General features: G+C 60.1%; 1 protein-coding gene across 41 annotated transcripts in view; it reads right to left on the bottom strand.

Annotated features, from left to right (window-relative positions):
* MYT1L (myelin transcription factor 1 like) overlaps window positions 1-13718 on the bottom strand; it is a 365957-nt gene that overhangs the window by 72597 nt on the left and 279642 nt on the right. For 35 of the 41 annotated variants that reach the window (XM_021087911.1, XM_021087915.1, XM_021087912.1 and 32 more), the window contains 4 exons: window positions 11734-12708; window positions 7222-7356; window positions 3314-3404; window positions 1815-1922 (listed from right to left, as the gene is read on the bottom strand). In XM_021087911.1, coding sequence (XP_020943570.1) covers window positions 1815-1922; window positions 3314-3404; window positions 7222-7356; window positions 11734-12708 — 1309 coding nt within the window. The remainder of the gene's footprint in view (window positions 1-1814; window positions 1923-3313; window positions 3405-7221; window positions 7357-11733; window positions 12709-13718) is intronic. The other 6 variants (XM_021087936.1, XM_021087950.1, XM_021087949.1 and 3 more) reach the window with 3 other exon arrangements.

Genomic DNA, 13718 nt, shown 5'->3' with positions numbered 1-13718 from the left:
CAGACCCTCGCGCTAAAGTCGCAGTTCCCTCGGCCGGAGAACAGGCTGTGCCGTTGTAAGCGCACGCCCGAATCGGCTCTGTGCCACCAAGTGGGCCAACGGGAGAGGAAACGAGACAGGTGCTCTGACGGACGGGGGCGGAGGTGAGGCCAGGCAGGCAGCGACCCGGATGGACGCCGGGTCTGCGGCCTTGCTGGCAGCCGGGGTGTCAGTGCCTGAGCGAGCCCTCGGGGACACAGGGCTGAGCCCCAGGCCCGGGACAGCCCTGAAGCCCCCCCCCACCCCCCACCCCAGTTAGAGGGACCCAGCCCACGCCGCCTCCTCGCCCCCGGCTGGAGGCCCATCAAGAGAAGGCAGAGGCGCAGTCTGCTGTGTTGTCCCCCTCTGATGCGGTGTCACTGCGTCTGGTGAAGAACGGGGTCCCTGTATTAGACCCGAGGCCTCCGCTGAGGAGGGGTGGTCTGCCCTTCCGTCAAGTGGCCCACAGAGCCCTCGGTGGAAGGCAAGCTGGGTACGGACCCCCCGAAAGGAGGGCCCTCCCAGCTCTTGGGGGTCCAGCTCGGGGTGGGAGGGCCGCCAACAGGAGCCCCCAGCCCCAAGCCCTCTCCCTTTGCTCCAACGTCCCTGTGTTAATAACAGGTCCTTCTCAAAGGCTCGCAGCCCAGGGTTTCTGGGGGAGGCCGTCTCGCTCCCCATGACTACGAGGGGCTGAGGAGCACCCCATCTACCGGGTGCTCTCCCATGAGTGCGTCACAGGCACTGCGCGCGTTAGGTGGGTGATGCCCACAAAGAAACATCTAGAAGGACACGCACCAGAAGGCAGTGCGGATTTTTCTCTGAAAGGGAGGATCAGAGACGGCTGTCATTTCCGTCTAAGCTAAACATTCCATTTCTCATAGAGATTTCAACTTTTCTCCTGAGAGAAGAAGGGGGTTCACGACTGCGGTAAAACCCTTCCGGAAGGAGGGGAAATAACACGCGACAAAACCAAAGAGGAATTTGTATCATTTTCCAAAGACTTTTTCCCAAACAGTTTATCCCAAAGAGATAATTCAACGGAAGCTGAACTGAGTGTGCGCGTGTGCGCATGCGTGTGTGCGCATGCGGGCACGAACTGCTCTCCCTTCGATGATGAGGTGGGAACCAGCCCGGGGGGCTCAGGGCTAGAAGCCGGTTCCGGCGCGGCTGACCCCGCCCCGCAGGGTGCGTGGAGCCACGAGGACAGCTTTCCTTACCGAGACGCAGGGGTGTGCTTTTGGGGTGACCCCCACCGCAGAGGCGGAGGTCACGGGTTGTCGTGGTTCTGCAGGATGAGGGCTGCAGGCACGGCAGAAGTGCACCCGGGTGGACGATGCGGCAGGTGGGGTCCCCCCATCCTCTGCTGAGCGCGAGGAGCGCTGGACGGGGGATCCTGGCGGCCTCTTCACCTCCACAGTCCGTGACTCGGTCGGGCTTGTCCTCTAACCCCGGGTTTTCTCTCTGTCACGTGGGGGTCCCGCCTCCCACGCCCCAGGGGCCTCTCTCTAGTGGGGGTGACACTGCTGTGGCCATGACGTCCTCAAGAATGTGGACGTGTTCCTGCAGGTTGGAGGGACGGCCTCGTCCCCAAACTGAGATACGCGACTTTGGGCTCCTTGGGTTCATTCTCGAGGCTTTCTTTTCAGGCGCATTTGCAGGATGACAACGCTTCGGGGCCAGAAGGCCAGCCAGAAACCACCCCGTGAGCTGCCCTAGGGGAACGGGGGGGGGGCACGGCCCCCGCAGCACACAGCCCACAGGCAGGACAGGTCTCCCCCGCGCGCGCTGGGCGGTACCTGAGCACCCGGTCTGAGGCTTGGCTGGCCTTGGACACGTCACAGCTCTGGTGTTTTTCCTGGGCCTTTGCCAGTTTCTCCGCTGCAGCAATGGGGCATCCAGAGAGGCTGCAAGGACAGAAAGGGGGCTGAAGCATCTCTGCCGGGGTGACGCACACAGCGCCCACCCCCGGTCAGGGCACCCTGGCGGGACACACAGGCAGGGAGCCATCAGCTTGCTCGCCTCTGGGTCTCCAGCAGACAATGCCGATGGCCAGGCCATGCGTGAAGGACACGTGGTCCCCTCCAGTGACAGCAGGACCAAGGCCGGGTGGGTCAAGGGACATTACAGACACAGCTCCCGCTCTGGGGGCTCGCGGTTTCTGGACATGAGGTGTTAGCCGCTTGGTAGAAAGGGTTTCTGAGGCCCAGGAGCCGGGCTCTCCCGTGCCAAGAAGTGGAGTTGGCAGGCCCTGCCCGCAGCACGGTGGCCTGGGCGGCCTGGCTTGTTTGCGTCCCCCAGGAAGGGGCACAGAAGCGGGGGGAGGGGGCGTCACATCTAGGCTGCTGTCAAGAGCTTTGTGCCTGATTCTGCATGAAACCACGATGCCTGCTGCTTGTGTCTGTGTCTCTGCACGCAGTACAGAGGCCTAGTCCCCATAAACACGGTCTGGACGCCGTGCGATTCTGCAGAAGCGGTGGAGGAGCTGATGCTGGAAACCCCGAACCGTGCCCAGGGTGACCCTGGCCAGTCCGCCCACCGTGCCCGTCTCCCGGGAGGCCCGGGATGCTGCTGCAGGACATAAACTCGACACAAGTAGCCAAATTCACCGGACAAGCCAAAATTACAGTGAAACTTCTAACAGGTTCCTCTGCTTTGATGGAATTTTATACAGCTTTGTGAAGCTGAACTACGGGTAGTTAAAAAACCCAAAAACCCAGGATCACTTTTACACTATTGAAAAAAACCTGATGATAAGGAACTCAAGTCAGAATAAGACAAGAAGGGGGGTTTGTTGGAGCAAAAGCGTGGTTCTGGGCAGGGTATTTGCAGCAACAAATATTTGCATCGTCACCCCAGCCCCTCCCTGCTGCACGTTCGCCCACGTGACACCTGCTGGCATGTTGGTGATGCCCACGCTGCTGACCAGGGCCTCAGCACAGGGTCAAGGGCGCGGCCGAGCGAGGTCACTGCCCGCTCTTACTCCTCTGGTTCCCCTCCTGGCTGAGGAAGGGGGTGCAGGACAGGCCCCCCACCCCTGGGAGATAACGGGGCTTTACTGCAAGTGGTCATGGTTCCACCTGGGGACCGTCTGCGGGTGTCATCACGCCATCACCCCAGGGGGTGAAACAACTAAGAAACCCCCGTCTGCAGAAGGGGTCGGAGCGGGGACCTTGCCGCCCACGGCCGGCCGGCTCGGCGCCCCTGCCCCGAGCGTGGGACCCAGGCCTCCGGAGGTCCCGGGCCACGACCGCCAGGGAGCCGCTCCCCTGCAGCCAAGGCGCAGGGCTTCACTTACCTTCTGTGCGAGTTCCTGTTGCTATTTACATGCCCTCGCCCTGTGCAGCCCGGAGTAGGACACTTGAGCACATTTTCATGCATGGCAAGAACTTGACAGGGAGAGGCAGAGAAAACAGCCCAGCGTTAAAACACAGAAATGGCCGAGTACAAGGCTATGCAATCATTGTAACAGAGGCTGTTGGTTTACGACAGACGTCCTACAGACAGAGTGATGGACATGACCGGAACACAGGGGGGAGGGGAAGGGGCCCAACCTCGCCCTGGGGGGCATGCAAAGCGGGCGTGCTGGGCGGGAGCGGTGGCCTCGGGGACGGGAGACCAGAACTGTTCCCGATGGGACAGGAAAGCCGGGCTCCCCCCGCCCCCACAGAAGCACTGAGTGGCGACGAGTCCGCCGAAGCACTTAGATTCGTGGTGTCTAGAACACGCCTCTGCCCAGGAAACACGCGGAGGCGTGCTTATGGCGGGCGTGGGCGAAGAGACGACCCCAGGCCTGATTTTGAAATACAGCGAATGTGCTGGTGACCTTCCATCTAGGAAGCAGGGGCTGGACTCTCCTTCGCGTGGACCGAGAAGGCAGGAGGTGCTGCGCTGGCCTGAGCGACCCCAGGCGGCCCAAGCAGGGCGAGGTCTCAGGAGCAAGGGCTCGGCCGCCCCCGTGTCTGGAGCCCATGCTCAGATTTCCCCTTGGCGGCCGTGGGCCTGGACTGTCACCTGTCCTTTCTTTCCTAGTCCTCAGTGACTGCTCACTGGTCTGGGTTGTGGGGATGCCCGGGGGCGTGAGCAGTGCCACCTGCCAGCGAGCTTTACCTGGCGCCAGGTGGCCATCAAAGTCTGTGGACACGACCTGCCCAGGCCAGCTGCGTAACTGCACCCCCCACGCTTCCCTCCTCTCTAAAGCAGCCCCTCTGCCCTGAGGGGCTCCTCCTGTCCCACACGGTGCTGTGGCTCCGCCCTCCCCTTCCCGGGCAGTCCCTCGTCCCACAGCCGTCCGTCCGTGCCGGCGGCCCCTGCTCCATCCATGCAGGGCTCGCCCTGCTGGGATCCGGCTGCAGCAGGTTTCGGGGAGTGTCCTTCTCTGCCTGCGGCAGGTGCCCAGGACCCAGGGCACAGCTGCCTCCGCGTGGGGAGAGACCTTCCCCCTTATGCCAAACTCCTCCAAGGCTGTCTTCCCTGGAGATGCAGCAGTGGGGACGCCCTCTCCTGCCCCCACCCCCGTCATCTCCGGGGGTCCCTGCGTCTGCCCACCTCAGCTTCCTCCACGAGCTCACCGCTCTCAGCTGCCAGCTCCTGCCCACCCTGGGCCCCCACTGCCTCCTCTCTTCACCTGCGGCCCCACCTCCCGTTTGGGGCTCCTGCTCACCCTTCACCTTGCCTCCTTTCTGGGCAGCTCCGGCCCCAGTTGTTACGGACACGGCTCAGAGGACAGAGCCGGTAGCCACCAGTGCCCCAACCCTGTCCAGGTCCCCAGGCTGGTCTTCCAACAGCCCAGCGGGAATATCATTTGGGGGGTCCAGGGTAAACTGGAAAATCCAGGGCTCAAGTTCCCCCCGTAGGACGTAGTCCCAGTTCTCGTTTCCTGACACCCCCCCTCGGTTCGTCACCCTGACCCTTGACCTGGGGGGCCACCCGGCGCCTTCTTGGGCTCCCTCCCGTTCTCCTCCTGTCCTGCCAGCCTGTCTCTGGGGCGGCCCTTCGATCTGTCCCATCCTTTCCCTCCTCTCTGCACTGCCTTCCTCCTGCCCTGCTCTCCTGCTGGGCTTCCCGGCAGCTTTTAGAAACGCCGTGGATTCTCTCTCATGCGGGACCGGCTCACGGGCTGTCCCCCGGCCCCGTGCTGGCAGCAGGGCCTGGGCCTCCGTCACGCAGTGGCCACACTGTCCTGGGGTGGCTCTGTGGCTCTGTGCCCCTCCTCAGCTGGGTTGGGAGGGCGCGAGCCGCACTGATGGCGAGTCCTCTGAGTCTCTAACAGGGTGCTGCCACCCTGGGTGCCGGCTACGTGACAGAGTTCACCTGGACAGAAACGAGGACTGGGGGAGCTGGCCCGGGAGAAGCTAAAACAGAAAGTGTGGAGAACGAGAGACTTGTCTTCTCTGGAGCCTTGTACTGTCTTGCACGTTATGCTGTCATAACGAATCACACAGGAGCAAACCCCACGAGCGATTCTAGGGACGCCCTGGGAGGCATCTGTAAGGCTGGCGTCCGAGCTGAGCTCCCTGCCCCCGCGGCACAGGTGAGGCCGGGGTGACCTGGCCCGGGTCTGTGGCGGCAGGTTTGGGGTGCAGCTCGGCAGGCCACGGGCCATGCTGTCGCACGTTCAGACCTTCCTTGCGCAAATACGGAGTCGGGGGCCTGCTCAGCCATGAGAAGGAGCTGATGGTCTGCTTTGATGCCTCAAAGAAAACTGCGGAAAGAAGCTCTTCCAGACCATTGGCGCTCGGTCCTAGCGCCTTGTTTGCAGATGAGGACAACCAAGGACCGAGAGCAGGTCACCTGCCCGGCTCTTTCGGGCTGAGCGTCAGACCCAGGTCTCCGTGGAGACGGGCGGGCTCGGGATGGGGACCAAGGGGCCTTGGCTCTGCCCTCCGCTCAGTTCACAAAGCGCGGAGCATCCGCAGGCCGCCGGGCGTGGTGTCGATTCCCGTGAAGAGAGGTGACCGTCTGGCCTTCGTGCTCCCCACCTGGAAACAGGGCCGGCCCTGCCCTGCAGGGGTGAGTGGAATCAATGAGACAGGGTCGGCTGAGCGCGAGCTGGGGGCCCGAGGCGGGGGCAGGGCGCTGGGGGGAAGCTGCGCGGGGCAAGCGTGGGGCCTCCTGCTCATGTAACACACGGGACAGCCTTGCTCTCCGGTCCGCCTGTGTCACAGCTGCGCCTCGGCCCGCAGGACGGTGCCGAGAAACGCGGCGTATTATTTCCAGGAGCCACGTGAAAACCTGAGCCACAGTAGCTTCTGCAAATACTTCCCCCGGAAACACCCCACTGCACTGTTTCCTGAGCTCGACTGTGCCCCTGGACCTTCTCTGTCCTCCCCAAGTGGGCCACTTTGATGGGACAGTCCTCAGTCCTCGGGAGTCTCTCAACAATTGGCTGGCCATTGTCACATCTCAAGCCAAGCTATGATGTCTTCCCACTGGAAACTGTCTCAGAGTGAAAAAAAATCCCTGACACCTTAGACTCAAAATCCGGATCTCAAAGCACACAGCCGTGTCCCCAAAGGTGCCTTTCTTCCTGAGCCATCGATCCTAACCGCATCTAAACAGCTGGCATACCTTTACGTGCCGAGAGAAAGAGAACCAAAAATGTGTCCATCGATTCAGTTCTAAAAGAAGTTTAGTGGCTTTCACCCGCTTACTGCGGATCCTAGCTAAGGGGCGTGGGCGGGTGGCGTCCAGACCCGCCTGCAGTGAACCCCCTCACTGAAGGCTCTATCTTGCGGAAATGTCGGGGCCACGCTGCCAGGAAGTAGCTTTTACAAAGAAAATGCAACAAAACATGAAGACGGGTTCCCACGGATAGAGAGGCTCAGATAACGGGGCAAAAGAAATCGGCAGGCCTTCTTCTTAGGGATGCACAGCTCTCTGGCGCTGGCTGCATGTGTCCGAGCATTTGGGAGGAGAAAAGGAGAGAGAGGTGGCCTGTCTGGGGCCACAGCGCGAGCGAGCGAGGCGGTAAGGCCCAGCGCCCAGGCCCCCCTGCGCGGGGGCCGAGCTGCAGGGGGCGGCCCCGAGGGGAGGCGGCCGCCAGGGCGACCCGGCGGGTGCAGGGGGCTGGGCGCGGGCGGCCCCGCGGACCAGGCGGGCCGCCTGCGCTGGGTCGCACTGCACCGGAGATGGAGATGACAGAGGGAGGATGGCAGAAACGAGTCACAGGAGTGCGCTCCAGGGCGTGGTGAGACACGGACTTACTTTCTGGAGGGACCCTATCTTTGTGCGGGCATCCGGACAAACTGCGGTGATGCGGATAAAGCCCGGTTACGTGGCCAGTTCCATCGCACCCTGGGGTGGGGCACTTGCTCTCTTTCTTTTCTGCTCTCGAGGGATCTAAAAGCGACAACAGGTGTCAAGAGAATGAATTTCTTTTTTTTACCGACTGAAGACAAATGTGATTATTTAACAATCTGAAGAGACCTTGAGACATAAAGAAATAAAGCAGGTGTTGGGGACAGACTGTGACAGCAGGTGATAGTTGCTTGGTCTGGGGGGATTTTTTTGACCTTAAAACAGTATAATCGTGAATCGTCAACTATCTGACTTCGGATTCTGAAGGAAGCAAGAAGGATCTCCCTGCCCGGCCCCCGATTGTTTTCCCGTGTGTTACATGACAAGCTGTGTTGCTCAAAGAAAGCAACATAAATAATGATGAGACAGTGACCTTCTCAGAGAACAAAACATCTCCGTGATCCTTCAGCAACGGCTTCGGGACATGGAACCAGGACACTTGCTGTTACTGAAACACTCTTGAGCAGAGTTTTTACCGAGCACTCGGATTGCATAGGATAGAGGCTACGCAATTTGACTGGTATTAAAATTTCTCCTCTGGCAACACGGTTCCTGTTCCTGGACACACCAATTCAGCATTTTTCTCAAGACCAGCTGAACTCTCAGAAGGCACTGCAAGCAGATGACCAGAACGGTGGAAACCCCATCCAGAGCCATGGGGGGCAATCGAAAATGTTTCCGAAGCTGCTGGAGCAGACATTGGTTCTGATCTTAGACTGGCTTGGAACCAGAGGAAGCTCTCGCAGCTGTGCTGCATGCAGGGGCTAAGAGGGTAAGAGTGTCTGGGCAGCCTGGGGCTCTGCGGCCCTGTCCGGAGGAGCAGCGTTTGGTCAGAGCTCCAATGCCAGACGTCAGGAATGCCGTGACATTGCTGACAAAATGATTTCTGTACCCAGAATGGACCACAGTTCACAAATGTGCAGAAAATAACTCCAGAAACTACTTCTAAGATGCAGCCCAGGCCAGATAGTCACGCGAGTGTGTGAAATACCAACTTGGGGGCAGTTTTCAAAACCCAGTGCCCAGAAGGGCACTAGCTGGGGACCGTACGAATCCGGTCCAGGCGGTGTGACAGTTGAAACTTCTTTAGGGGGTTAATGTTTTCTGTGGATATCTCATTCATCAGGCCAATCATGACTGCTAGAAAAGAAATGTTTTACTTTTGGCTATGGATTCATTTTATACCAAGAAAAAAGACTGGCTTAAAATTTTGCGAACTTTTATGGGCTGTCTTCTTAAGTCATTCATGTGAACTTGAAATAGACAAAGGACTCACAGGAAGAGATACGGACTTTTATGTTGATATAGAAATCCCTCCTTTTATTTTTTAGCTCACATTTTATTCTCTGACGTGTCTTTTAGGTCCTGGACAACCTTCAACCAGTGCTGCTGCTGAGGGGGTGTCCTAGAAACAAGAACCAGCCCCTCCCACTGTTATTTATAGACGGTTATCGCTGAGGACAAAGCCAGGCCTGCGCTGCTGTGACTTCAGTTTCTGCAAGTCTCACGGCAGCTCCTTTCACACGTGCTGTCCCGAAGGGCAGTGCTTCATTGCCTTGGGGTCATTTCATAATAACATCGGTACAATTTAACGAATGCAAATATAAAATGGTAAGCGCATAGCACCAGTTTCAAAGGAAAACATTGATTATTTAAGAGCATGAATTAGAGAGAGAACCTGACATCATCAACCGGATGCAAAGGCCTCTACAAGGTAAAAAGCAAGCTCTGACTCTAGGAAGCAGTCGGGGGCTCTTTTTCGTGAGCGTATTTACAATCTGCTAAGCAATTACACTCTTTCACGACCTTTAAAGCGTGAGGCTACATGCAGGTTTGTGTGAACTCTGTGCGGCTCCAGCTACTTCAGTTCTGGACACACCACGGGCGTTCTCGCCTCTCGACGTGTGAGCGCTGGTGGAGGACGGGTCTTTTGCCCCCTCCATGCCCCCTTTATTGCCTCCTCCTTGCAATCACAATTCCTCTTGGGATTTAAGCAAACACAAAACAACCAAGCAAGCAAACAGGCCAACAGTTTAACTGAAAACCTTGCAACGGCATCCAGAAAAAGCCGTGTCTGGCTTTAGCCAGCCCCCTCCCCCCGCCCCGTTCCAAGGAGGAGAAGGAAGAGCGAGGGGTTTCCTGATAAATTTCTGGCCTTTAGCCCAAGATCTTGGAAAGGTTACGCACTTGTCATTGAAGCCGCTTTGAGAAGGTTGGGCAGGAGCGAGAACTGGGAGACAGTCCTCTCCACCTTGGACAAAACCGGAGAAGCTGACCCTCGACGGCCAACCTGCCCTGTGCTCGCAGGAGCTTTGCAGGCCGTGCTGCCAGAGGACCGGGCCTTTGTCGTAAAAAGGAGGGCAGGGGTCTCTCTGCCCCACTTTGCTGTCCCTGCCGGGCTACGCTTACGTGGCTCCGAACAGAACTACGCACGCCTGCAAAAGGGACTTGGGAGCCATGTGGAACCCACGGATAGGCAATGGAGCAGAGCTGTGGTCAGAGGAGGAAGACCCAGGAGAGGTCGAAGCCAGTGCTCCCCGGCACCCCCCCCGGCCCCCCGCAAGTCCAAATCCTCGGCCCTGCCCCCGCCTCTCTCGGCCTTTGGGGTTTTGACTGTTTGTCTCCACCCTCATTAATCTGGGGGGAGCAAAGCGATCTGAATTCCATTTCATGCCCAAAACAAAATAAAACAACCACAAAACAAAAGGGGTCAACAGCTACGGCCAGCGGCTGTGCTGAAAGGAACCACAGAGACGGGAGAGGGCACAGCCAGGCGGGGTCCACGGGGCCGGCGTGGGTCCGAGCGCCTTGCTGGGTTTCTCCGCGCCCAGACTCTGTCCTGAAACGCTCCCTGCAGAATTCCAAACAGGCGCCTGCCGCGTCTGTCCACCGGAGCCTCCCGGCGCCAGCACCCTGCTTCTTCCTAAGGGAGCTCCGCTCCTCTCAAGGACCCACCCACCGGAAGGTTTCTGCGTGACTGCGCCCCAGCTGTAAACACACAAGCTGGGTCTCCTGGTCCACACGACCCCAAAAGCAAGCTTGGTGCGCCACTGAGCTCCGGTCCGTGGCCTTTAGCTAACGACCCTTCCTCGTACCCTGCACCTGCCAGGGTCTGGCCTGCCCCTGCCTCCCTGAAACCACGGTCAGCACCCAAGCACCTGCCACAGTGGGATCCGACCTGGCCTCTGCCTAAGGTTCACCTCCACACGGGGTTTGGTTCAAGCGATGCTCACCCTGCCCGTGGAGGCACGTGCACACACTGAGAGGAGAACACACGCCCGAGTCACCGAAAGAGGACGTTCTGATTGGGGCGTTTACACAGCAATGGCTTTTCAGACCAAAGGCCTGAACGTCACGATGGTGAAACTCAATATTCGGAAGGAATGGAACAAAATGCGAAGCAGAAGATCTCTTCCGGAACTAATACGGAAGACCGTGAGGGGTCACCAGTCCCTTCTCGAACTGCTCCTCACTTTGTTCAGAGGGTCGTGCGACTGAAGGCCCCACAGGGCCGAGGTCCTACACCAGGGGAAACTGGAGCCGCCGCAAACGGAAGAGGACGCGGCCGGGTCTGGCCACACGAAGTCACTCGCTCGGGTTGGAACTCCACCCGCCCATGTCAGACGCCGTGACTGCCCAGCACCGGCTTAAGTGCACAGAGCTGTGCACATGCGGGCCCAGGTATTTCGCAAACGAAAACCTGGTTGGAACTGCCGGAGCGGGTGGTTTCGAGGGCCTTGCAATAAAGCCAGCGCCGTCACTGCTTCCTACGCGATGGAGCAGTGAGGGGGCCCGGGTCCTGAAGGAACTGCCATCCATCTCGGCCCGGGACCCGCCATGCCCTGCATAGCAAACGGCCCCCATCACTTCCCATCTCAGGAGAATTCATGCGCAGTCACTGCCCTGGTGCGACACGATGGGTCATTCTGTTACTTGCCGCTTCTTTCGGGGATGTTTTCCCTGGGGGAGGGTTCACCCATGACTGTCAGGAGATGCCGCTTTTATAAACCGTGATGCCACCTACGCAATGCAATTTGTGAAACAAGCGCCTCATCCCCACGGACTAATTGTCACAGACCTGCCACTCCACGTGGACCGTGGTTTGCCCGCAGGAGCACGGGCTCAGGCTCACGGTCCCCACGCCGTGCGGGCCGCCCTGGCTCCCCCTCCGCACAGCTCCCCCTCCGCACAGCTCACGATCCACCTGCTCTGACACTGGGGCGCTGAGCCGCTTTGTACGCGGCTCAGGCAGACATTCCTCTGCTCTCGAGGGTCCCAACCGCACACGGCCGTCTGGAATCGGCTCCAGACACGCTCTGCGGGGTCACCTCCAGGCGGCCTCGCCCTGCAGCCCAGGGGCCCGGCCCTCGCTCTAGCTGGGGCTCTCGGGAGGCAACTTACGGTAGGTAGAAACATTACCTTTACCATAGTATGGCTTTTTGACATGGCTGTCGCCGGACTTAGCCTTCCTCTCCTCCCCGGGGAGCGGCCTTGGCGACGGGTCCTCGTAGGACCTCAGACTGTCCCGCCGTCCCGCCTCCAGGGCCATCTTCTCCCTCATGGCCTTGGCCCGCTCCGTCTCCAGGGCGATGGCCTTCTCCAGGAGGGTCAGGTTGCCCTTGGTCATGTCGAAGACCTCCTCCGACCGGTCCGAGGCCACCGAGGCGGTGTCCTCGTCTCGCTCCTGGCAGCCGTCCTCCTTGGCGCAGCTGGAGAACGTTCTGGCCCTGGGGCTCAGCTGCTCCTCCAGCCGCATCAGGTTCACCATGTCGGAGTAGTTCCGGTCGGGCGTCCTGCCCGCGAAGTCGTCGTCGGGGCGGCCGTGCGGGCGGAGGCCGGCGCTGGGCTGCGGGGCGCGCTCCTGCGGGCTGCCCTCGCTCAGCTTGCGGGCCAGGTCGAAGCACTGGTTGCGCAGACACTCCAGGCTGCTCAGACACACCTCCTCGTCGCTCTCCTCCGCCAGCTTCTCCGCCAGCCCGTTGTTGGCCGCCTTGCCCAGCATCACGTAGTTCAGGCCCCGGCCGTCGGGCGGCCCCGCGTCCGCGTAGCCCCGGTCGCCCGCGCCGTCCCCCAGCACCACGCCGTGGCCCTGCGCCAGCAGCTTCAGCGAGTCCACCGTCTCCCTGACCACGTCGCTGTCCAGGTCCAGGCTCAGCTCGGCCTTGCGGCCCAGCGGCTCATTCTTGTCGCTGTCGTCCTCCAGGCTGTGGGAGGTGCTGCTGTTCATCTCGGACTCGGTGCGGGCGCGGAAGGCGGCGTCCTCGGCGATCTTGCCCAGGTTCAGCAGGGACTTGGCCACCAGCTCGTCGTAGTTGTCGTACTCGTCGTTGTTGTTGTCGTCCTTCTCCGCGTCCTGCATCAGGCGAGGGTTGTGGCAGTTCAGCTGGCGGCCTTCTGCAAGGAGGACAGAGACAGGGACAGGAAAGAAAAGACAAGGAGACGTGGCTCGCACTCGTGGGGCCCCGCCCGCCCGCCCGCTGCCCGCTCCCCCCCGCCCCGTGCCCGGCAGTGGCTGTTCCCCGGCGGCGGGGCCGCCCCCAGCACCCACGCGGCCGCGGCTGAGGCCCGCGGCGCAGGGGACCAGGGTCGGTGGGGAGGACGCGTAGAGGGTTCCCCTCCCCTCACTGCTCCACTAAGAACTACCCTTTGCATATTGGCTTCAGAGCTGCACGGCACGCGGCCAGGCTTTCTAAGCGGGCCTGGGCTGCTCATGTCGCCGCCCTCCCCAAGCAGAGGTTCACAGCCCTGCTGTGAAACTGTTTCACGGCGGAGCTCAGGCAGCACAGGGAAAGCTGAGGTTCCCGCTGGGCAGGCAGGGGTGCCGCCGACTTGGGGCGGTCAGCATGGACGCACCCCGGTGGTGGCAGAGGCTAGTCCGCATGTTCTACCTCGGGGACCACTTATCGGGATGCACAGGGAAGCAGTAGGAGTGTGCCCACAAAAGCTTAGAAAGGAAATCTGATGAACCACGATTCCTCATCTCAGCGGGTTGGAGAGAGTGGGTGGGAGAAGGTACCAGCAGTGACCAGGCGCCTGTGAGAAACAGGGCTGGGGAGAGTTGGTGCAAACGGAACAGGCAGCACAGCCTCCGTTCTATTCATCCGCCCACAGCCTCTGGAAAATTCTGGTGAGCTGGTAGAAATAATGTGCGATAAAGTGTCACATCCAGTCGCCAAACCATCTTTAGGAAGACGCATTAACAAAAGACCAAGTTAAAAACTGCAGGAAGCCCCCTCCCCATGTCCTCTGGAATGTCTTCTGCTTAACACGGAAGGACTGCATGCGACCTGCGCCTCCCTTCCCGAAGCGATGTGGTCGCTGCCGCGTGTGCCGCAAAACACAGATGGCGCTAAACAGGTTCTCCCCAAAGGGAGCCTCCCCCATCTCAGGCTGGATCTGGTTAA

The sequence above is a fragment of the Sus scrofa genome, chromosome 3 (genome assembly GCF_000003025.6).
Source record: "Sus scrofa isolate TJ Tabasco breed Duroc chromosome 3, Sscrofa11.1, whole genome shotgun sequence".
Classification (NCBI taxonomy): Eukaryota; Metazoa; Chordata; class Mammalia; order Artiodactyla; family Suidae; genus Sus; species Sus scrofa.
The sequence above is the reverse complement of the archived record's forward strand: the minus strand, read 5'-3'. Positions and strand labels throughout refer to the sequence as shown.